Source organism: Dromaius novaehollandiae, chromosome 2 (genome assembly GCF_036370855.1).
Source record: "Dromaius novaehollandiae isolate bDroNov1 chromosome 2, bDroNov1.hap1, whole genome shotgun sequence".
In the NCBI taxonomy this organism is placed as follows: domain Eukaryota; kingdom Metazoa; phylum Chordata; class Aves; order Casuariiformes; family Dromaiidae; genus Dromaius; species Dromaius novaehollandiae.
In genome coordinates this window covers 55,074,651-55,098,893 of record NC_088099.1, presented here as the reverse complement: position 1 = coordinate 55,098,893, position 24,243 = coordinate 55,074,651, and the positions used below count along the sequence as shown (strand labels likewise).

General features: G+C 37.6%; 1 protein-coding gene across 2 annotated transcripts in view; it reads right to left on the bottom strand.

Annotated features, from left to right (window-relative positions):
• The window catches only part of SEPTIN7 (septin 7), a 79,133-nt gene that overhangs the window by 17,752 nt on the left and 37,138 nt on the right, over window positions 1–24,243 (bottom strand). For both annotated transcript variants that reach the window (XM_064506551.1, XM_064506550.1), the window contains exons 3-5: window positions 11,061–11,167; window positions 4,505–4,605; window positions 3,785–3,919 (exon numbers count right to left, since the gene is read on the bottom strand). In XM_064506551.1, coding sequence (XP_064362621.1) covers window positions 3,785–3,919; window positions 4,505–4,605; window positions 11,061–11,167 — 343 coding nt within the window. The remainder of the gene's footprint in view (window positions 1–3,784; window positions 3,920–4,504; window positions 4,606–11,060; window positions 11,168–24,243) is intronic.

The following is a 24,243-nucleotide window of genomic DNA, read 5'->3' as shown; positions in this document are numbered from 1 at the left end:
AACTAGTCTTAAGACACTGACTTATGAGTGATAAATGGTTGAATGAAACCCAAAAGACTACCTGTAACTGGTAGAGGAAATCCTGAAGCACCATATAATATTAGAGTAATAAGTTAAAGTTGCTAGAGATTTCTACTAGCTGAAATTATACTCATTTAAGCAAGTGATAAGGTTACTACCTTCGTAGGAGAGCTCTTACGTCACCAACTGGAAGACGTTCTCATTTAAAACCTACTGGTAAGAGTTTACAATTGTGAATCATGCTCTGTTCATGTATATGGGTTTCACTTTTTGAAAGTCATGTTTATTTGCATGCTCTTTTCTGAAAGTGAGCTGCAAGGTGTTTTTTTTTTTATACATTAAACTGTTGAAGATAGTTAACTGTGGCAAAAAGTGTACAAAAAGCATCATTTGTGTACAAAAAAGCATCTGTGTACAAAAGCATCACTTCATCTCTAAGTTACTGTGCACAACAAAAAGACCATTAGAAAAGTGGATGACAAAAGTCAAACATATTACTAAAAAAAAAAAAAAAAAAAAAAAAGAAGCCACCTTATGGGTACACAAACACCACTAATGTGTGTCAAGTGGTTGACTTCCCCTGTTTGTTAAAGAAAAGCCATAGGTTTTTATACATTAATGCTCTAGAATTATAGCATGTCTGCTGGCCCTAAAGGATTCACTTAAGAATTTAAGTAGGATTATCTCCCAGGGGAAAAAAAAGAAAAAAAAAAAAAAAAAGGATTGAAAACTAATCAAACAAGTTAATGGTACATGGAACATTAACAGATTCATTTATTACTCAAACTTAGCTTCTCCTCCTAAACATAGACCCATACAATATGTGACTGCAAATAGCATTAGGGAGATGCTGCAAAGTAGTAGTGCTTCTAAACGAAATATTTTTCAAGATGAGACAATCCTCTTAGAACATGTTCCATAGTAGTATTAGTGTCACTAAAAAGTGACACTCCTCATTTTCTTACGGTATTTTTCAGGCTCCTATCAGAAAACAAACAAATCGCCTCCAACTCTTGTACTGTAGAAGAAAAATCTATCGAAAATAGTTTTAGGCAGACTATTTCAGAGAATCTCTGGCCATGGGGTGGATATGCTGGCAGTGGCAATGCAGGCTTCCACGTTCCATCAAAATAAATCCAGCTGATTCCAACACATTCAGCTTTCACGCTAAGGTTTTTAAAGACTAATGAAGCAAGACTGGCAGTCACACAAATAGCTCCTCCAAGACCAAATTTTTGGAATTTACTTCACACCTAAGTAACAAGCTTGATTCTTACATGAGAAAGATTACACGTTCCAAGTCACCTTGTAATCTTTGTCTGTGAAAAGCAGTTGTGTCTTCCGACAAACAAATACCAAGTTTTCCAGTGCTATGAAATCCAGATGTGCTAATGATGACTACAGCATTCTGAAGTCCTAGCAGGAGCTGGAACTTCCCAAAGATTTATAAATACACAAAAAGCCTAACTTCTCTTTCCTGTTAAGGAAAATGTATTTAGCTGCACTTTAACATTTTCTACTGGCCACTGAATTTTTCAGCTTCACAAAACATTTCTATCAAATTGCTAACACTAATGCACATCTAGTTTAAAAGTGTTGGGTTGGCTATCCATTTACCTTAACATGCTTTCTCTGTCCTCACTTCAAAAGCAACCTACGTCAGCATCAGTTTGCGAGGCAAGTGCCACAGCAGCACAGTTCAGAACTGCAGCAGCGCTCGAGCCAAGCGCCAAGGTTTGATGTGGAGAGACTGAAGCAGGAAACTTTTAGGTAAGATCCTGGGATTGCAGGAAGAACTAGCAATTTGTACCATCCCATTTACTCACCTAGAAGGCTTTCCCCCTCCTTTCTTCTTCTTCTAACACCCTCCCTCCACCCCAAAAAAAGCCACACACCTAACCCATTAGACCATTCAGACCTCTGTGAGGCTGCCAAGTAAAAACAGTAAGATACTTTCAGGTGGAAGAACCTAACTTGCAACTTTCATTCCATACAAACTGTAACAAGCTGTTTTTCACATATATATTGAGTCATATAGGCAAACAAAAGCAAGCTCACAGTGAACCAAATCATGCCCTATTAAAAGGGAAGGGTAATCTACTCAAGGGGTTACAGGGGCCGCTGTCTGCACAGGAAACATGCTGGGAAACAGCACCGCCACAAAACCCAGGTAGGAAGTGAGTAAAGTTCTTTCAGAGAAGACAATATGCAAAAGAGGAAATGAATACAAACAGAAGCATCAATTTTCTCGGTGCTCATTTGGTTTCCTCAATTAGATGACAATTCCAATCATTTACTCCAGTAATTGAAAGACATTATTCAAAACTCTCTCAGCTTTACACTTTTTTTCCAAGAATAATATGAAATACCATTGAAAAGAGTATACCTGTCTAGCTTTTAAACTCACAGACATAGTGGCCAAAATCTGATCTGTTTATCTGAAGCATTACTTTTATTTTTCCTTTTAAATAATCTGCATTTCCCACTGGTTAAAAAGTTTTAACAGGTAAAATAAGGAGGAAAAAAAATGATGACAAATGTTTTGTGAAAAATCCGAAAGCTATACTACAAAAAAATTGAGAGTAACAAGAAATGCATCTTTTCCCCTTTACTTAAACAATATTATAATTTGGCACAAGTAATAAAACAGTATCTACCTAGAATTCAAATGTTTGCCTTTAAATCTATCCTATAAACTATAAGCTGTCTATAAGTTATACAGTCTATAAGTTATACAAGCTGTGAGTTGTCTATAAGCTGATAAAAAATAAAAAAATAAAATTACTATTTATTATGACAGAAATGTCAAATAATTAAGACAAGTTCACATAAGAAAAAGTTTTCTCTGTCACCCTCAAAAAGCTGATTTCTTTCCAAATTTTATAAGTCACTGGCTAGTGCAGAATTATTAGAAGCATTTTCCACTGCCTGAGGAATATTCCTTAGAATTCCTTCATTATTTCCTTCAAGTAGTCTGCTGTTTTTGATATACAGGATAGAAGAGTTTGTACAAGGCTACTTATCCTCTTTCTGGTTATCAAAGTATACATAAAAGTGTTTCTGACAAATTGAATTAATTATAATGCCATAATAAAATGCTAAGCAACCAAATTCAGATATAATACAACCTGCATCTAATATGTACTGGAAATGCAGTTCTCTCACTCTACCACTAGATAGAAGTCTGATCAAGTTAAAAAAAGAGAAGTGGGTAGAAGATTGCATAATAGCTGGAAAAAAACGCAGAACATCCATACTGGAATTTTCAATTCTCTAGACAAAGGATTAAGCACCAGGTGAATTAAAGCATGCTTTAATACCAAAGATGCATGAAACCTTCCATCTTCAATTTATTGTTAAACTCAGAGAGAGGGAGAGACGATCAACAGGAAAAATCCCATTGCTCGAACTGTGAACCAGCTTCCGCAGTTGAATTCTAAACATGAGTATTTGAACAAAAGAAAAATACATCATACAAATAGTACTGGAGCAGTTAAAAATACACAAGCGTTCACAAGCGCCAGGACCATTTTTCTTGCTATGTAATTTATGTGTGATCATGTTCTCTGGTATTCTAACTTATTACTAGCCTGGTTTGCTTATGTTTGACAAGCCAAAGTAAGCTCCTCTTCAAAATTAAACATGGTCTGCAAGCCATTAAGAAAATCCTATCTGGAACTTTGTGTAATTAAGAATGCCAAAGTTTGGATGTTCATCTGAGATAAAGACAGAGAAAGGAAACATTAAACACACTAATACTAACCCATGTCCTGATGGAGCAATGAAGTATAAACAACACTGCACTCTATTATCTGGCATCTGACGTCTGTTCACTCGAGATTCTGCATTCAGGTAGTCCTCAAATTTACTGTCAATGTAGTCAATAACAGGCTGCCAACTGCAGAGGTTACATGAATAAAAATGTGTATGTTATATCACTTCTGTAAAAAAGTCTGACTTTGCTAAGAAATAGATGCACACTATTTCCCCATGACATTTTTTTTAAATTGAGAGAATTCAACGAGGTATATTTTAAGTGACCGGCTCCTCAACATACAATTAAGTTACATAGCTCTGAGATACTATCTATGAGTTCACTGAAAAAAACCTTTCAAACACAATTACTTTCATTGTAATAGCATTACATAGAACACTTAAGAACAGTAACCAGAGGAATACGCGTTACTGGTCAAATCTTGTGAAGCATGTAAGTAGGCTCAGTATATTGGGAGCACTGATAACAAAGAGCTAAATATTCTGTTCACTTTAAAAGTAGCTAGAGAGAAGCCGATTGCTATTATAATTTGATTAAAATCTGATCAGAACTACAGTGTTCATTTTAAGCTAACAGAAAAACACAAGTTTAAAGGCATCAAGACAAACTGAAGATCAAAGTGTGCATTTAAAAGATATCACAAGGTGTTAAATCAAAAAAAATACAATTCAAAATATTTTTGAGAAAACATACAAAACGATTTCTTACCAATTACTATTATCCACAGCATCGCCAAACCCTGGTGTGTCAACTATTGTAAGTAATAACTGCACACCACCTTCTTTGATTAAAACTTTAGACTGCTCAACCTGTAAAATGAATAAGATTAAGTGTTTAGCAATTTAGTCACTTATTTTTAACACTGGGAAAAGCGATCAATGAATAAGAAATCTTACACAGAACAGCTAAGCCTTCTGCTTCACAGCGGTTCTGGTTGCTTCCTTCGCATATGATACCCCAATTATTCTGATATTAATTTTTTATATTACAAAATGGGTCATTCTTTAAAAGTCAGTGATAAAAGAACCTGTCTAGGTATATAATGTGCCTTAATATTTTAACTCTTGTTGAAACAGGAAATCCTAATCAACAAAATTGATGCTCATATAAAAACAAGTATTCTGAAATATCCAGATATTCTGATAGCCCAGGCATAATACTTGCAAAAATTATTATTTTGTCACTTTAAATAAAAAGATCCTTTTTAAACACCACCACCACTTTAAGCACTACATTTCTAGTCTTAATACATTCTTAAAAAAAAAAATTATTTGTCCTCAGTTAGTATAATGCTTGGGAAAGGGAATCCTAGAAAATGATGCCTTCCTGTTACAAACACATTAAGGTTGGAAGGTAATACAATATCACTGCAATCTGCTCCGAAACAACGCAGTTCTCCCTGCCACTCACTCCTCCCTTTTGTGCTAGAGCTAGATCTCCTGCTACCAGGCCAGATTGGTTTTCTGTTAGCACCAGTCCCTGATGGAAAACTGACTCGCAAGGCAACTGCACCAGCCCAAGGTACACTGCAGGATCCGGCTGTGGGAATGGCATGCCTTGAGCTGTGACCACCCATCTGCATTACAGCTCAGAGTCAGTTTGCATTAAGCATATCACGAAACAGATCCTACAAATTTAGGATAAACAGCAAGTGGCCTGCTTTCCCTTCTTTCTCCTGAACGGGGTACTAATATCTCAATAATTACGAATAATGCTAAAGGCAGGTGTATCTATCTGAGAAAGTACCACTCTCAGTCCAAAACAAAAACACACACACACAACTATAACCACAGTGTTATCAGCCAGTCTGATCCACAACCGTAGGAAATGACAAATTCAAATCAGCATTTTGACTCTTTCCAAATTGCTCACACATTTAATCATAGTTTTTCTGATACTAAGACAATTTCTATTAAATTACTAGTGATGCTTTTCTAGATATGTATTCAAGAAACACTGCCAAAAATTAAGAGGCTGTGAATACCAGTATCAACCAGGCAAGTCGCACAAAAATGAGTATGTGGACATTTATGCCAAATTGCCAATCGCCAATCTTAAGCCTCCTGATCCACAGCTAGGGAGAGAAAAGAAATTCAAATATAACTTTGAGTGAACATCTGCAATAACATTCAGTAATGAACGTTCTGAGAGAGTAGAAACTTGGACAGTAAGTCCTATCTGGATGGTTCTTTGACCAGCTCTTACAGGCGTCACAGAGATTGTGCCAATGCTGCTCAGCTGCTTGCACATACCTAATTATATAGCTGAAACAGACCATCTCACAACCACACCTGAAAATATGTTGCAAACACATTGCAATCACTGGTTATACAATGCAACTTAAATCTAAAGTCGAATGAATGCCATGTCGAAAGTTTAATTAAACACCTCCTGCACAAGTAAAACACTGATTATAATTCAAAAGAGGATACACAGAAAATAGAAATCACTACTGAGAAAGCTCCCTATTTAACCTCTGAATATGTAAAATCAATCTGCTATTTTTTCCTACTCATCAGTAGGGATCCTACTGTCCCTATATGCCAAGCCAAATCAATCCATTTTGCTCCTGGACCTCAACAAATCAATTCAGCAACTCCATGGCTGCCTACAGCATGCAATCTTCATGAGCTGGTTCTTCAGCCAACAAAAAGGTAAGAAAACATCAGTAAAACATCTTGATCAAAATAAGAGTCTCCAACATTGGGCTATCGAGATGATAATCACAGTGGAAGAGACTTCGAGGACAGCTAGTCTAACCTCCTACTCAAGCAGGCCTAACTGCAAAGTTAAAAAGCCCTTTTTTTAAGCCGAGAGGCTAAGACAACACCAAGTTACCCTTCCACTAACTGTGCAACATCTGACCTTCTACAAATGTCCAGCCCAAAGCAGTGAGAACCTGGGAATGCATGAAATATTTTTTAAACTTTAGTTGTCATTGTTTAGTGAATGTTTTTTTTTCCCCTCAGAAGTTCTATGGAAAAATTTTATTGTACACAGTTGATGCCAGAACTCAAGACAGTAATCCCCAGCCACACAGGCAACTCAGCCAAGAGTTTACTACTCACAAGCTTTAGCATGAAGGAGATTAACTTCTGATTCCTTGAATTCTTTTTGCTATCTTGTATACAGTAAACACACAACCCTCAATATAACCAAATTCTCTTAGAGTATAAGAAGCCATAACACTTTCAAAATACTACAGATAATGTTAAAATTATTTCTGCTTTTGCCAAGTGCTACAAGGTATCAGCCTTATTCGCCAGCACAAAAATTCCCCCCAAGAACCATTAAATAACTAGGCACTCACAGTGGAATGCTTTTACAAAAGAATAAATTAAAGTTTATCTTGAATGCATATTTACAACAAAGACAAAGGAAGGTCAGGAGATTCTTAGAAATGCCACACCAAACATTTTTCCTGATTCTGTATGCTTGTAAAATTTAAGTGTGACTAAATTTGTGAAGACAACTTCTGACAAACGGGCTACAGGAACTGTATCTCTACAGACAGTACTAATACCTTACTCAGTGCATCTAGGTGAGGATTATGTATTTTTTTCCCCCACAAAAATAAAATGCCCTATATCTGGGTTGTGGATAGTCAGACCATATCCACTATATACTGTAAGAGAGAGAGAGACAGCTGATAAAAAACATTAGATGAAGAACCTGCCACAAGGCCTCTGTAAAGTTATTTTTCTGTTGTGACATAAAAGAATATGTCCATACATGGTCAAAGATGCAGAAAGCAGCAACATCTGGAAAAGATCCAGAAAAATCACTGTAAACTAGTGTCACTCATACTTAAGACTCCAACTGCATCCTATCATCTGGTTTTACAAGTATTCCCAAGGGATTCATGGAAAACATTAGTTCAAGTCTTGGAATTTAAAACTTTTATTAAAAAAAATCTATTCCAAATGGCCATTTTCCCATGCACTCCAGTTAACTGGGTCACACTGGCCTATTCTGCAGTACTACACAGAATTCTGTGAAGTTACATATGCTGTAGCTTGACCACTTTTAATGGATTAAACAATCCTTTACCATATTCCATTTCAGATAGTTAAATAATGATCAGAGAAAACATATTTCATACCTTATCATTTCTGAAGACGTTTCCTTTGAATTCATCTGACATCAAGTCATTTACTATCAACTGTTTTTCTATTTTTCCATGTAATGAATACAAAGGATTATAAAACAACATTAAACTTTTGTTGTTTTCAAGCATTGTCCAAACCACGGTTTGTAATTATCCAAGTGGGATGGACGTATTTATCCGTCTTTATTACACAATTACTGACCAATAAATGGTTCTCATTATATTAAGAGCAGGGAATTATTACCACCAAGATTTTAGGATGCTCTGGTGGTCTGTCTCATTTGTGTCCTACAAAAGAACAGGTCACCGTTGCATCTTTTAGTATCACTGTAGTTTAACCAAAATTCTGCTAGAATATAGGTCACTGATAGCACACCAAAAATTTGTTCTCTTCTCTCAAGGATTGTTCCAATCCATATAAACAATGAACAACTTAGGTACATAACAGCTAAGGATATATAACTGTAGAAAAACCTCAATGTCCTGAATTTCAACTTAGAAAAGTTCACACTAGCACAGAGTACAGATCTTACAGAGCCAAACAGTGGCTCCCACTGTTAATTCTTTGATTTAATATTTGACTGGAATCACATGCACATCAGCCACAGTTGGTAGCACATGCAATTTTCAAGGTTGTGGTAGGAAACAGTTTTATCCTTACTTAGACATTGACACTGAAAGACAGTTTTAATTTCCAATATAGAATGCTATGCTTACTGATTTTTCAGTTATCACAAGAAGTAGCTGAAAGTAAAGCAAAGCAAAGTTGCACAAATTTATTTGAACAAAAAAAAAGAAATAGACTTGTTAGATAAAGTAAGCAACGGTCCCTAAGGGAGGAGTGGCCTTGAAATATACTTTATTCCAGTCGCATTATTTGCTAAATCATAACAGACCCTAATTCGCTACCGAAAACAATTTCAGCTAACTCTCCACGACCCTCCAGGCTTTCATCCACATGGGGAAGGGGAGAAAAATTTAAAGGCTTTTCAGTGATGTCCCTGTTCAAGTTCCTATTTTTGTTTCAGCTTTAAATGCCTAAAAATCAAATGAAGCTTCCTAAAAAGTGTGCAGCTCCCCTTGACTCTGCTTCAACCAGTAAACTAATAAAGCAAAAAGCAAAAACAAAATGAAACAAAAAACTCATCTTCTCTGAAGAACTCAAAAGTTCAGGATGGTTAGATCATCTAATCTTGCTACCTACCAGATGAAAGAACTTAACTCAGATTCCAAAACCAACACATACACAATTTTAGTTTAGTTTTCCTCTCACCAAACCATGTGCAGCCAGGGATGGATGGAATGCGGTTATCTTTAAAAGGTGTCCTGTAACTTTTTTGTTAGTTTTTATTCAATTTCTTCCTATGATTTTTCCCAACTAAAAATCTTCCAATGACAGGGAATCCAACACACACTTAAGTAACTTAAACCAGAGTTTAGGCAAGTGAACATAACCTGAACTGGTTTAGCTTCAACTACCAGTGTTTAATCAACAATAATTAGGTCACAGTAAACCTCTCTTCCACTAAAAAAGAACAAGTTACTCTTTTGCAAAGTTCTTCCAGCATCTATAGAGCTTCACTGCCTTGCATTAGAAAGTCTTAGACCACAGCTTAACTATTTGCATACCTTTTTCATCCCACTTCACATCTCTTTGAAAAAGGTACATAAATGTAATGCTCTTGATTCAGATAAGTCAAAAATTCATTAACAGAAGCATTAAAGTCCTTTTTATAGTGGCTTTCTATCAAACTGACAAACTAGCCTAACACATATGATTAAACCTTAGAGAAATTTAAATATATTGTCAAATCAGGATTTCCAAAAGTTTTCTTCAAAATAAAAACCTTGCATGTTCTGCAACAAACACATTTTGTATTACAATTCTCAAGACTGTTGTTGAACTAACTGACAAGCAATTTAATTTAACCATCTTAAACAACAGGATAACTAAATTCTTGGCTCTTTGGTAATTACCCAAGGTAAGGATTGCATAAAAAGTACTCCCCCCTCCCCCTCCACTGAAGTCAGTAGATCGTAGCACTGCAGCACAGTTATTTGATTCTATTGAATAAAAAAAGCATCAAGTTTTAAAGCTACTGCTTAGCGTCCAGAGAACTTATTGACTCAAACCTAATGCTGCTTAATCACTTCATAACAACTTTATACGGACACAATTACATCCGACAGTTGAGGTTATCTGAGACTCTGCCACGTTCCACAGTAGGAGGAACTCTGCAGGACAAGGGCAGCAGTTGTGAGCACCCCCTGGTCCGCATCAGTATAAAATTAGATTATCACAGGCTACCTTCAGCAAGAGCTTAAAGAAAAGTGTCAGACTCATATCAAGAGAGATGAACAGAGCTCACATTATCTTGTTCAGTTGCTCAACTGTGGAGGCAGAAAAATACCCCACTAAAAAGCAGCAATTTCCTATACTATCCACAACCCTAAGAGGATATTTAAGTAATTTTTGGTAATACAAAAAGCATGCTACTTTTCTTGAGAAAATAAAATTGATCAGTAGCAAAATATTACACAAATTAATAGACCACATTAATTTTTTCAGGCTTTGACTTTAATATTACAGTTTGTCATGCACTCATGGTAACATTTTCTTTGCCTATGTAAGTTTAGCACTTAAAGTCAGCCAGTTTCACCCCAGTCCCAGATAAGTTTCAGAATGACAATCTGTAATAGGTAAAAATGGAGCCAGGTTGCAGAAAGTTGTCATATACCTTTATACAATAGGTCTTTGCACTTGTGTCAATTCCTTTAAAAGGAAACTTTCTAAAAGCCTGCCTTAAACAGTCAGAGTTTTTAGTGCACATTTAACTATTTCTACAGAAATTCTCAACAGTTTAACTGATTTTAAAACATCCCATTTTCTAACAGGACCACATCCATGTGATTTTTGTAGAATACAGGCAGCAAAGTACCTTACTGCAGGGATCCCACACTTCAACAGGCTACAAGCTCCACCACACTAAAGTTTTGCATAGTTTAGGTACACTGAATGACACTTACCGAATACTTCTTAGTTTCAAACCATAGCTGAACTTATTTAAACAAGTGTACTTGTGTTGCCACTGTATTGCCTATGTTAGTAAATTGCAAGTTACGTTATTAAAGCTGCAGTTCCCTTCCCCCCCATACCTGTACAGTCTTTTTAATTCTGTGTGAAGGACCTGGATACTCCGGGGAATACAATTCTGTTAAGAATAATGAGTTGATTAATGTTGATTTTCCCAGTCCGGATTCACCTAGAAGAAAACAAAATAGTTTCAGTAAAACCAGAAGTATCACACATAGTATAAGTATTCTAAATCTATATTTCAGATAGTCTTAAAATGTAGCACCTAAACATTCTCTACCTTCCAAGGTTTCCAGAACCTATAATCTTTTTCAATTTCATGAAAAAAATGAATATTTTATACAGAAAAATCTGTTGCTGACGGATTCTACAGACATTCATTTTTCAGATCAGAATTTAGGAAGCTGTTAAGTATTGAATGTATTTAGTGTTTCTCCTCCTCCCCCTCCAAGATACACCAAGAAGATATTACCCACATGAAACTTTATAAGCTAGTTACTTTCCTAATACTACTTTCTATCACAACTCTCTCCTTTACTTCAGGTATTATTTGAGGGTCTTACTGTAAGTGGTGGAGGGGGAAAAAGATCCAATTATTTTGGTCCAATTACTAAACACACAGGAGCTAAAATGAAGTTCCAAAACTACACGGTTTACATGGAAATTATTTTTTTTGTTAGGGCAGTGGAAGGGGTTGGATTTTTTATTTGTTTTTTTGGTAATTTGTTCATAAGCAACAATAAGGCAGCCTTGCTGAAAGATCTGGAGACGTTATTTCCATGACAATCCAAACGAATACAGTTATGAATCCCATAGCAAAAATTATCCTCCATTTATAGCTCTACAGAGACAGCAACAAGAAGAATTTCAGATTAACTACTTATTGCAATACTTAAAAAGCCAAATCTTTTAGCTGGTTTTCTATTGCAAAGAAACTACTTCAACATGACAATTCACATTGGCAGAGGAAAGAAACCAAAAAAGGTATATAATAATCACGTTTCCTGGTTTTAAGGTGCTATTAGACCTAAACAGAGACAGCGTTGGGAGAAATCTGCTCATAAGCAAGTGAATTTGGCTGCAAACTACTGTTGAGAAACTTTTTCTAAGGGAGGAGAGCAAGCTACACTGCCTGCCCCTGTTCCTTTAAGAAAAAAACATTGCTTCTCCCATCCTTAAGCAGCTACTGGTTAATTTAAAAGCTAAACTAAAAAAGCTCCAAGATATGTCTGGAGACTAATGCGCTGCGGAAACACGAGTAAGCAAGAGTTACGAAACAAAAAGCCCGTATTAGTGCTTGTAGCTACGAACCTTAGCGGACAAGACCTTATCTGCACTGTAATAGTGGGCTCAATTTCACATGTGGGCTAGTTTACGCGCACCAGCCATCTCGATTACAATTGTGGAGCTCAAAGCCTCCGCAGCACTGAACGGCGCAATCTGATTAGCCGTCCTGTAAATGGATTAGCAGCCGATGAAATGCTGCAGCCAGAGCTCTTGCCAGCTGCCCGCATGGTTAGCAGCGCTTCCAACCCCACCCTGCGACAGGCACACGCTGGCTATGGTGGGGGACAGGCCACGTCAGCCCAGGGAACAAGGGGACTTGACTTGAATTATAAGCTTAAACTAGCACAGCTGGCAACACCAACCCCAAAAGGACAGCTATACGTGAGCCAGTAGGGACAGGTCTGCTGATAAGCATTTCATCACTACCATTACAGATGTTGCCTTTTTCTGCGGTCAGATGTGTTGCGCATTTCAGAGCTATTTGGTAAATGCAGTGCCTGCAAGCATGGGGTTGTAAAAGATTCATGTATTCTCGAGCCTCTTAACTTGCAAGGTCTTTAGGGCAGGCTCAGCTGCAGTTCAAATGCTTCCCTACTAAATCTGCAACAGAAAGAAGCTCCTGAAAAGCTCAGATTTCTGAATTCATAGCTGCAGCCACTTTGAATCTAAATCTTCCACTCAACTCTGCTGGAGCTACACGCATCATTCAAGTTCAACCCAAGAGTTATTTAGCCCACCCTACCAACGCCCCCAACTTTGCAATGTACAGTTCATATTCTTTCAGGGAAGATTACTTTTTTTACTTGACTGTAACATCTCAGAAGGTTTCCTACTGCATTACTAAAGAAAAGATTTATGGGCTGCAGCAAAATATTTGTGTATCAGATTCTGGAAGTACTTCAAAATACAAAGAGTTGGCCCTTCTCCTCCTCCTCCCAGCTATTGCGCTTATGCCGGTCACGACACTTCACAAACTTTAAAGTGGAACACACACAGAACAACCTCTTTTCCCAGAGACTGCACTGCTTGCCAAGCTGCCATTGAAATTCAACATACAGACATAAGATTTTGAAATTTCAAAAGCACCTGATGAAAAAAAATCAACAGCTCAGCCTAGCTGGTGACTGCAGCTGTAGCCTTCCATACAGATATGCTCCCGAATTACTGAAGCAGTAAAGCCCTGGCATATCTGGTATTTTTTCCCTCCCTTACTACAGTAAGGATGAGAAGGCAGTTTTGAGCTGATGCCACTGAAAAGTCAAGTGTGCTAACTTCATTCACATACAACCTCATTCTCAAAGGCACCCAGCCTCTGAGACAGACATGCCCACACTAACTTTAATCAGCCTGTACAGATTGTAACAGTCTAGACTGCTTAACTGCTACCAGTTGAAGTATCACTTAAAAGCCAATCCAGGCTACAGTTGTGCCTTAGATAACATTTTAGATGACACCTATGATGACATCAAAAGGCTATAGCTAGAATATCAAATAAAACTGTTATACTGAAACCACAAGAAAAAGAAAACGTAACTGAAACTTTCAATACTGCACAAGAAGTCACTCTGCTTCCACTGTAATCAAAGCAGAATTTCCTCTGCTTGCTGAAGCAGAATTAGAGAAACTAAGTGTATTTGACCAAACCTAGCCACCTTTTTGCACATAAAATATTTAAAATATTGTGATCTTAGAAGAAATATGTTAGGAAAAACAGTATTTTGTTCGTTCTTTATGCAGAGGCTTGCTCAACCCAAATTCTCCCTACCGGAAAAGCTTGTAATGCAGCTTCACAAGATTGCCTGGGCTATGAATTCTACAACACAGCATAGGAAAACAGGGAAATAAATTGAATTTACTTTGCCTTAACATGACAAAAAGCTAGATACACAATAAAGTGCATCCTGCCACTATTAGCAACCATTTCTGATGGGATTTTGCACCTTCATCATTATATGAGATGGCATAAGACTACAAGATGATAAAACCACTTATGCAGTAGTAGCTTGCAATCAGACGTGTGCACCCTAAGGCACAGTTAGGCCTAGTTCACAGTGAGTGATTTTCAGAGATATCCTGAGTTTTCTGGTTTTAGCATAAAATGTGGATTTTTTTGGCGGGGCGGGTAAACGACACAGACATAGTTTCATTTTGCAAGGCAATTCTGAATCCAAGAACGATTATTATTTGTGGTGCCTGACTACTGTTGACTGCCTTTACTACGTCCTCACTCTCCCACTGTTTCATGTATTGTTCTCCCAAACAAAGAGAAGGTTCTTTTTCTTCGTTACCTTGTGTCACATCTAACAGCAAATTAATGTTTCAAAATTTCAACATTTTAAGCTATTTTTCTCTGTAGTCATGTCCAAATACACAGTCAGCCGCACTTGTTGGTAGAAATAAGCACGTGCTTTTATTAATATGCTCCTGTTAGTTTCACAAAAGATAGGCTCTTTTGTCAGGGTGCAACAACTAACATTGGAATCAAAAGCTCCACCTCTTCGAGACTATGAATTTCTAAAGGGCTGCACAAACACTGGAGCCTTTCCTCAGACTTTGGTTAACAATTATCCGTTGACAAATAACATTTATACACAGATGGCGCACTGCACATCACTTAAGTTTAACCTTGGATAGCTAAATTTCTTCTCCTTCAGTGAAGGAAACGCTGATCAAGTAGTTCCCTTTTCCTAAGGAAAAAGGAGACTAGTTGTAAACATGACTTACATTCTTAGATTTATGACCTCATATGAGAGTTCCTTAAACATGTCATGATATAGATGATGAATAAGTATTTGGCCATCTCCATGCACTATCTGCAAGTTATTAGCATTTTCTACCTCTTCATTAATAATTACCCTTGCTGATCTCACCAGAAGTTTATTTGCAGACTCTTCACTTACTTCAATTACTTGGCTGTCCATCAGTCGAATAGTATTCAATGTTCATGCCCTGTGACAATTACACAGTTGAGAATGTGACCACATATGCTGTTTGTACTTAAGAATTTAAAGTTACTTTTCCAAGCTCCAAATGAGACTAAGAAAATGCCTAGAAACCACCCACCTGCAAGGAAAAGACTTTTGCCAATCACAGCATTGTAAACTAAGATTTCAGTTAAACTGCTCTAAGTATGCTTCATGTATTGTCACCAAGAACATGACCCCATCCTAGTCACTGTATCTAATATAGAATGGTCTGAAGTTTAGATTCAGAAGATGAGTTAACTGCTAACAGCTGTCGTGGCCGAGAATAAAACTGATCCTGCTGTGGCTAGTAGCTAACTAGAGACAAGTCACCAAAATCCAACATGCAAAAGTAAACATATTTCCTGCAAACTGCACTATTTTTTTCAAAGTTTCCATTGAAGAACAGAAGCCAGTATTTAGAGCTACTTAAAATATTATTAGCCAAAACACAACCTCAAGATGCTTTACTGCTTTATCATAAGGAAGATATCCAACACCACACTTCTTTTCAGACTCAAGAAGACAGAGACTTTTAGTACATTTGATAACCCCCTATACAAACATATCATGGCAAAGTTACTACGAAGAGATCAAATCCAAAATAAAACTGGTATTTTTCCTCTATAGCTTGAATAGATTTTGATGTAAACATTCTGCATATGTATTTTATTTCTAGCAGGTGAGCTAGTTTTGGGGTGGATTTTCCCCCCATTTTGTAAGTTCTAATTATATTGACAGTTTTTGCTTAATATAATCCCATCAGTTTCATAACAGTGTTTTAAAGTGGAGGAGGGGGAAGCTTGTCAGAAGGCATAAAAATAATGCATTTCATCTTCTTTCATCCTGTACAATTCATAGTACATGTTCACACCAGCACCTGCAGCTTTATGCAAATGTCCAATGGCTTTGATGCCACTGTAGCATGCAGTAGTTCGTTTTTTACAGAAGTGAAGCTACATGAATAATCAAAGTTGCACATGAGACCATGGATTAACACAAATGCTGACAGCAAATAAGAAAAAACAAGAGAAATACACAGAACACTGAAATATAATGGATGGTGAGATGGAACAGTGCTCTCAAAGCGGCAGAGATGCTCTGCCACGTCATTATACATGATGACCACAAAACAGACACTACAAGATGCTTTCAAGTCTCATTTTAGAACCTTTCATAAAGGCTAGTTCTCACCTTCAGCACTCTGCAAAATATGAACTCTCATTTTGATAAATGTACAAGGATGTACAGTAAAAACTAATGGACTGAGGAATGGGAACAGCACCAAGTTCCATAGCTCCTCCCACACATCCACAGTCCGACGCAGGACAGCATTGCATGACATATTGCAACACGTTTAACTTGTGTTTTATAATGTTCATAAAGGGAAGAAAGCTGAAGCTCCACTATTTCATAATTTCTGCTCCAAGTTCAAGTTATGGAAGTAACATCTGTTAGATCCTCAAAGTTGATCCTAATGGAACACAAAAGTAAGGAAGTATACTGGAGATAAATTCGCTTTTGCCTATCAGCAACTGCATCAACAACAACAAAATTTGGACATGCAGTACATGGTAACACAGTTTCATCAATTTTCCTTGAGCACAATTTAAAATATAAGTGCATCAACTGGAGACAGACTGCTGGCATATTATTCTGGTCACAGATGTAGTGAATTAAGTAATTCAGAAAATCCATTAAAATAAGGGAAGCGAAGGACTGCAGAAGAATATTCTAACAGATTCAAGGTCACTTGTCAAGACACTGGTCCTAAAAGCAGCTTTATTTTTGATCAAAGCAGAAGTGATTCTAGCTTTCTGTGACAGAGAGATTAAAACAGCCATGAAACAGCAGTTTAACAGGTTAGGATTTGGCAACTGTCACACAAAACAGTTGCCTACTCCCAACCCACTACTTGCACCAGGATCCGTAATGCAATGTGGTGAGGCAAGAAGTGATCCAGCTAACTAGGGCATTAAGGGTTTAAGGGTGGGATAAGGAGGGAAAGTCTACACCAGACAGATGAGGTAAGTCAAATCTACAGGCTTCCGAAGAAAGGAGAGGCTAAACGTAAAATCTACATGTAAAACCAGACCTCTTTTCTGCAACAGAACAAGCACTGACAATTCATAGTCAGAAAGTCTGTGGCACTTCACTAAGAGTCACTTTTGCTCCAATGCCTATATAAGCTTCGATCCTGATAAACAGCATGCCTGCGAAGTAGACATTTAACTAAGATAAGATATTTAATTGAACATGAGGCAAAGGAAGCAAGTTCTCAGCACAGAGAAGTTTCTAGTGTACCAAAATCAAGGAAGTAAAATCACAATTTTCTCTTCACTGAGTTCTTCAACATGACTGCAGATAACTCCCACACACCCCCCTTTGGTCCACCCAAATATAGTACCAGCAATAGCTAAGATGGGACAACCTGGGCTTCAGTTTCCAAGATCACATGATATTGCAGGCCCACAACTAGTGTTTGCAGTCCAGGCCTGCCAGATCTTACCTGGCTTTGTTTTCTATGCTAGTTGAAGGAAAACTAATTCCTATGGCTAAGCAAGCCATAGTCGCAGTGCAATGCAGTTGCAAAGATACTGCAAACAACAAAAAGTTATCAAAACTGACCTACGTGGAAAACCCAAACACACAACTGATTTGTGAAACAACTGGGCTGAGGTATTCAACTGAAAATGCAGAGCTCCAGGATGACAGTCTTCTCTGGATAAACCCCATAGCCAGCATGCACCTTGGATTTCCACAGACTTTAAAGAAGGCAAAATAAAAGTCTTCTTTCTTTCTTTCTCTCTCTGTTACACACACACACACACACACACACACACACACACACACAAAAGGTCTAAAATGAAAAAAACAGGGGCGAGGGGGGAGATGTGAAAGACACTAAAGGAGGATTGCTTTGTTTAAGGCTAAGAAAGCATACATCTGAGAACATTCTTTCTTAGGTTGGAAGAACCATGCATCTAGAGATAAAGCTGCAGAGTTAGACTTGTTCTCTGGAAAGATATACAGCAATGAGTACAATCAATTAAATCCCACAATAATATGAAGTCAGAAAAAAAAAAAAGATGAGGGGGACATGAAATTATCATCTCTACAGTACTACTGATGACTAATCATATAGACTAGAAATGCTTTCCAGTAATTTCTAACATCTGCTAACTCAAAAACTACAGGTATATTAGTCCACAGATCACAGATTAGAGTAACATTAAGATCTTTCATTACTTGGGGGAAAAAAATGCAACTGTCTAACTGCTGCTGAGAAAACACTAACAAATTATTGCAAGCGCTTCCTCTCTGGAGACTGAATACCACCCTGCTTAATATGCTTCATGCTTTCCTCCTTTGCCTGGGTTGCTTTATAATACTTTTTTTAAGCAGAATGCACATGATACTTATTACACCTTCTTTAACATGCTGATCCTGTATCTATACTGTTTTTCTCAGTCTCCAGAGATGAAGTGCTTGCAATAACTTTTTTGTTTTGCTTAAAAAAAACACTGATACAACCAAGCAACAGTTTATAGCTTGTGGTATCAAAGGAAACTTCAAGAGGACAAGAAGGAAACAGATTTTATCTACACAAAAAAAACTAAAGCCTTCTATGTAATTCTACACAGAGCACCTAGACTGACTTGCTCAACATTGTGTTATCTGCTTCCCTTGTAAATTATGCACAAACATAATCAAAGTCACTGGAAATAAGTACTGAAAGCTCTGGAAATATCCCAGATGGAATGTTTTGCTATTAAATCAACGCACAAAGTCTGTTAGAGGACTGGACTTGGAAGATTTCTAGTGCCGGTCAAAATCCTTTCAGCATCTTAAGACTTGTCTCTCAATGCCTTCTCTCCTAACTGGCTTCGTAAGCATCTCATACTGCAGGCAGCACAGAGAAGGCTATGTTAGGACAAGACACTCGACAAGCACAAGGAGCAACAGAAGATACAAACAGCTTCCTTTACAGGATTCTGCAAATTTACTCCATGAATATTATTTTGGGCCAGTAAGGATTGAAAAGTTAGGGTAATGCCACCTGCAGGTTAGGATAAGAGGGGGAGCGGGAATTTTAATGGTACTGCTCAATATTTAGTTTGGTCTTACTAAAACAATGATCGAAATGATCAGAGATGTGTTCTGGTGGAAAGGATGCCACCACCTCTAAGCAATCTGGGCAGAATACACAAATTTGATACATAAATACTTGGGGCAGTTATATGCTTTTGTTTCCATAAGCAAGCTAGTCCATAAAATAAGTTATTCTTCTCTAATGAAGGTGTAAGCAAGCTGAAATAGGTTGGTATAAAGTTCTGTCGCCAAGATTACGTCTTTTTTAATATGGTGTGAAAAATTTATTTTGCTTAAATGCTAAGTCATTGCTTCCAGCTGGCCTCCACCACTGTTTAGTTTTCTACTACATATTTAGAGGAAAACTGAGCCATTTTGTAGCCAACAACAGGAGCATACATTTAGAAAGCTGAAAGGAAAGTGAATAGGTCTCACAATAAGGTGATACCCTCAGATCCGTCTAGTGTGCTGGTTATGTTTTGCAATGGATGAGTGTGAAAGACAGATCTGGGAAGCAGACCAGCATTCCTCTTGGAATTCCTGACAGCGAGGGAGGAAACGGCCGAGAGCCAAGAAAGCAGAATCAGAGAAGTCCATGGGCTTATACTTCGCCACAGGTGAGGATGTAATACAACAAGTTTAGACAAATGGAAAATAAAAACACATTTTTAAAGTGTGTTCTCATGTAAATTCTTGCATCATTTAGTCAAATGCGAAGTAAAAAAAAATACTGACTTGACAAGTTAGTGAAAAGTTTGATATCTTCTCTCAATGTCTGAGTGATCAGCTATTGGTTTCTGCTACGCCTGGCACTGATGTGACACAAAAGCAGTGCGTAAATACTTGCCAATAGTCAGTTTCCTCTAAATTAGCAACTTTGGAAATGATCCACATTTTTGTCAGCAATGTATGTCTCCAAGACCTAAAAAAAGAAAAAATCTTGCTATTTCTCCCCCACTACAGTGTAACAGCATCCCTTAAAGTTTCTTTTCATAATATAAAATGTAACAAAAATCTCGATGAATCTCCTATTTCAATGTTTATACTATTCTAAGGCCCTGGGTTTCACTGGGGATTTTGAAGCAGTTTGCTTTTGTACGGCTAGGAGTACAAAAAATATTCCAGTAATCTCTATATTCTAGCAGCCAGAACATTAGGATACTGCCTTTGCAGTAGCATAGATTTTCAATTCATTTGAACTGCAAAATCCAAGTTGAAAGTTGAAGTCTTATCTTGTTCTTCCATACCAAAAAGCTTCCCATTCCCCATGTGCCACCTTTAGAAACTTGCCTTTGATTATTAAGTCTTCCCCCGCCACCACCCAAAAAAATAAAAATAATAGAAAAAACAAAATCAAGCTTTAGTGATGTGTGGCAAGTCCAAAGAAAGACAGATTTTATTAATACAGTTATTTACAATATAAAATATGTGAAAGTTCTCCACTTAATGAAGACCTGGAGAGTCACTTGAAAATACATACAAGTAAGATTTCCATACCCAAAGAATGTCTCCAGTTTGAAATGCACATCCTAAACAACGGATTTAAACCCAAGACTGTGTCTATGCCAAATAACATGTTATTTATAAAATTGATAGTTATAAAACAAGGAACTAAGACCAGTCTTCATCCTACACTAGACTAGGCAACTGCTCCGATCAATGCTTCAACTGGAAGTGTCATCTCACAGAATAGTTGGGGCTGAAAGGAACCTCTAGATATCATCTGGTCCAACCCCCTTTGCTCAAGCAGGGTCACCCACAGCAGGTGTTCAGCTGGATTCTGAGCATCTCCAAGGATAGAGACTCCACCACCTCTCTGAGTGACCTGTTTCAGTGGAGAAGTGTTTTCTTGTATTCAAATGGACCTTCCTGTGTTTCAGTCTGTGCCCAGTGCCTCCTATCCTGTCACTGGGCACCACTGAGAAGAGTCTGGCCTCATTGTCTTGACACCCGCTCATCACATATTTATACACATTGATAAGATTCCCCTGAGCCTTCTCTCCCCCAGGCTGAACACTCCCAACTGTCTCTTAGCACTGTCTCATGTGAAAGGTGCTCCAGTCCCTTAATCATCTTTGTGCCCCTTTGCTGGATTTGCTCCGGCAGGTCCACGTCTTTCATGTACTGGGAGCCTAGACCTGGACATTGCTCTCCAGATGTTGCCTCACCAGTGCCGAGTAGAGGGGAAGGGTCACCTCCCGAGACCTGCTGGCAATGCTCTTCGTAATGTAGCGCAGGACATTATTGACCTTCTTTGCCACAAGGGCACATTGCTGGCGCATGTTCACCTTGTTGTCCACCAGGACCCCAGGTCCTTCTCTGAAAAGCTGCTCTTGAGCTGGCTGGCCCCCAGCCTGTACTGGTACATGGCGTTATTCCTCCCCAGGTGCAGGCCTTTGTATCTCCTTTTGTTGAACTTCATGAGGTTAACCTCAAAGGCATGTTACCTAAATATAAGAGTTATGCATTCATTAGCAGCGACTAATCTGATGCATGACTTAAGCTGGACAGTGCTAGTTTGTCCTCCTCCCTTGAGCTCTCAAAAATTTCAGGCAGCTAGCTACTGAGTCTGCAAAATACAATTTTTAAACATCTACCTAGGAATATTTTTTAGTGACATCCTACAGAACCAACTTATGCATAGCTTTATTTAATATTTTTAATATGAAGTTTTCCATAGGATAAGCTGCTCTTCCAATTACAGAGGGCTTAAAGTCCTATAAGGAAAAAAGTATCTCAAAAATAAAAATATACTCTTCATTACAACCACTGTAATATAGTTGCTAACTCACATGCAAAAGATTTTTAGCCAAAACCATGCATGTAAATCCAATAAAACTGAAGTTCATTCTGACAAGTTTCTGCAACAACTGACCAAAAATCTAAGTCATATCAGCCAATACTGCCACTAAAAAAATGAAATCTCAGCTTCCATGCCACCCTTCCTCTGTGTTGACACAACTTTTTTCTTCTGTCATACTGCAACGTGACTGAAGACTGACTTTTCTTGTTGCTCCCAAAACACTCTCCAGCTGGATTCATTCAGTAAGCCAATTTGTGCCTAGCACCATTAGTTCTTTCAGAACAGCATAGATAGCAGGTTAAAGTCTGAGCTACAGCCTAAGGGAACAGTTTCTATTGTTAGATCACATTTTTTCTTCCCTAATTAAACCACAGCAACACTTCATAAATGCCTCTGATGCCAATTCGCCTCTTTAAATACTTTAAGATTATGGATAATGATTTCTGTAGTCTTATTTATGCAACTGACACCCTCTGAGTCAACTGAGCTTTCTCATCCAAGCATCTTCAAAAGGTTGCCCACTATACTAAGAAACAATGTGAAAGACAATTCCAGTATCTGTAAATAAAAATGAATCAGTGAAAAAAGCTCTATAGAGATACCAAAAGATAACCACATATGGAATGCATAATTTAATTTTTCCCCTTCACTTTATTTGTTTTTCATTAAAAAAAACCTCTTCATAGTTTTTGCAATGAAAAGTACTCAAGCCTCATTGTCCTGAAAGTCATAGTAACTCGCTTTGGAAAAACGGTGATAAGTGCATAGTACCAACATGAAAATGTTCATTTAAATTTTACAGTTTTTGAAGATGTGTAATTACTGAAGGGCTAGAAAAAAACAAAACCAGAAAGCTTTGAATAAACAAGCCTAATCCTGACTGTAATACCACACTAAGAAGTAGTCTTCTATACAGTGTTTCATCCATTAAGGCTGGCAACGCTAACTGCCCTTGCCATGTTCTGATGCAAAAATCTCTCAAATGAACCAGTGATCTTGGAGACAGCGGCTCTAGTTATTTTCCAGTGGACTTCATGCTAGTCACATTACAGACCTACCAGCATTAAAATGCTCAAAGAAGGACTAGAAAGAGACAGTTTGCCACATTAGATTGGTTAGTGAAAGAAGAGCCATGTCCAAAAAATCCACTAGTATCAATATGAAAAAATATGAAAAAAGCAACCAGATGAGGTAAGGAACTGCAATTCTAAAAAATCTGAAAACAAAGATGCAATTCTGGATTCTTCCTAGCTATATTTAAATATTATGGCTAAAACAAATCATTGTAGTCAACATCCTTGTATAATGAAGACTTTTACAATTTTAGTAAAGTGAGTTATTGTTCTAACTTACCACAATGAAAAAAATTAAGGCAAATTTTTGTATCTGAATATCTGTACTGTTACCTGGAACTCAGTTCTCAAAAGTACCAAAGGCAAGATAACAGCCAAGTCAAGATCACCAAAATGAAGGCCCCAGTGAAGTAAGATAAGAGAAAGGGAATGAAAAGAAAGAAACCAGAGTCAGCAGTCATGCTGCACTGTAAGATGTCTTAAATGTGAATACTCAAAAGGTAAATCAGCATGCAGGCATATACCAGAATTGACAAAAAATAACTGTGTTTGGGGCTGGGGGTAGGGGAGAGGATTGAGAGAAAGGACAGTTGAAACAGCTTCTAAAAAAGTACAAGGAAGTTTGAAGGAAAAAAAAATTGGCTGTATCCGGAAATAACAGATATATGTGGGACAGCCCCAATCTATACTGCTTCTGAATGGAACATCTCAGCACTGAAAACACAAACAGACCAGTACGAGGGAAAACAAGGACAAGTGAACAGAGTTTAAACTGGATATCATACAGGGAAAGCAGTACTAGTCACCTCAGCATGTAATTATATCGAACTTAAATAGTCCCACAGAAAAACATCAATCAGAATGCTGTGGAAAATGGCTTCAGGCAAGATTCAGATTTCAGCAAAAAATATTTGTCTCCCAGCTGCACTGAGCTGCATTATAAAAATACATCAACAAGCCCCCTACCCTCCCTAGAATATTCCTCGCAAAAATAAACTCACCATAAACAATTGTAACATACATCCTC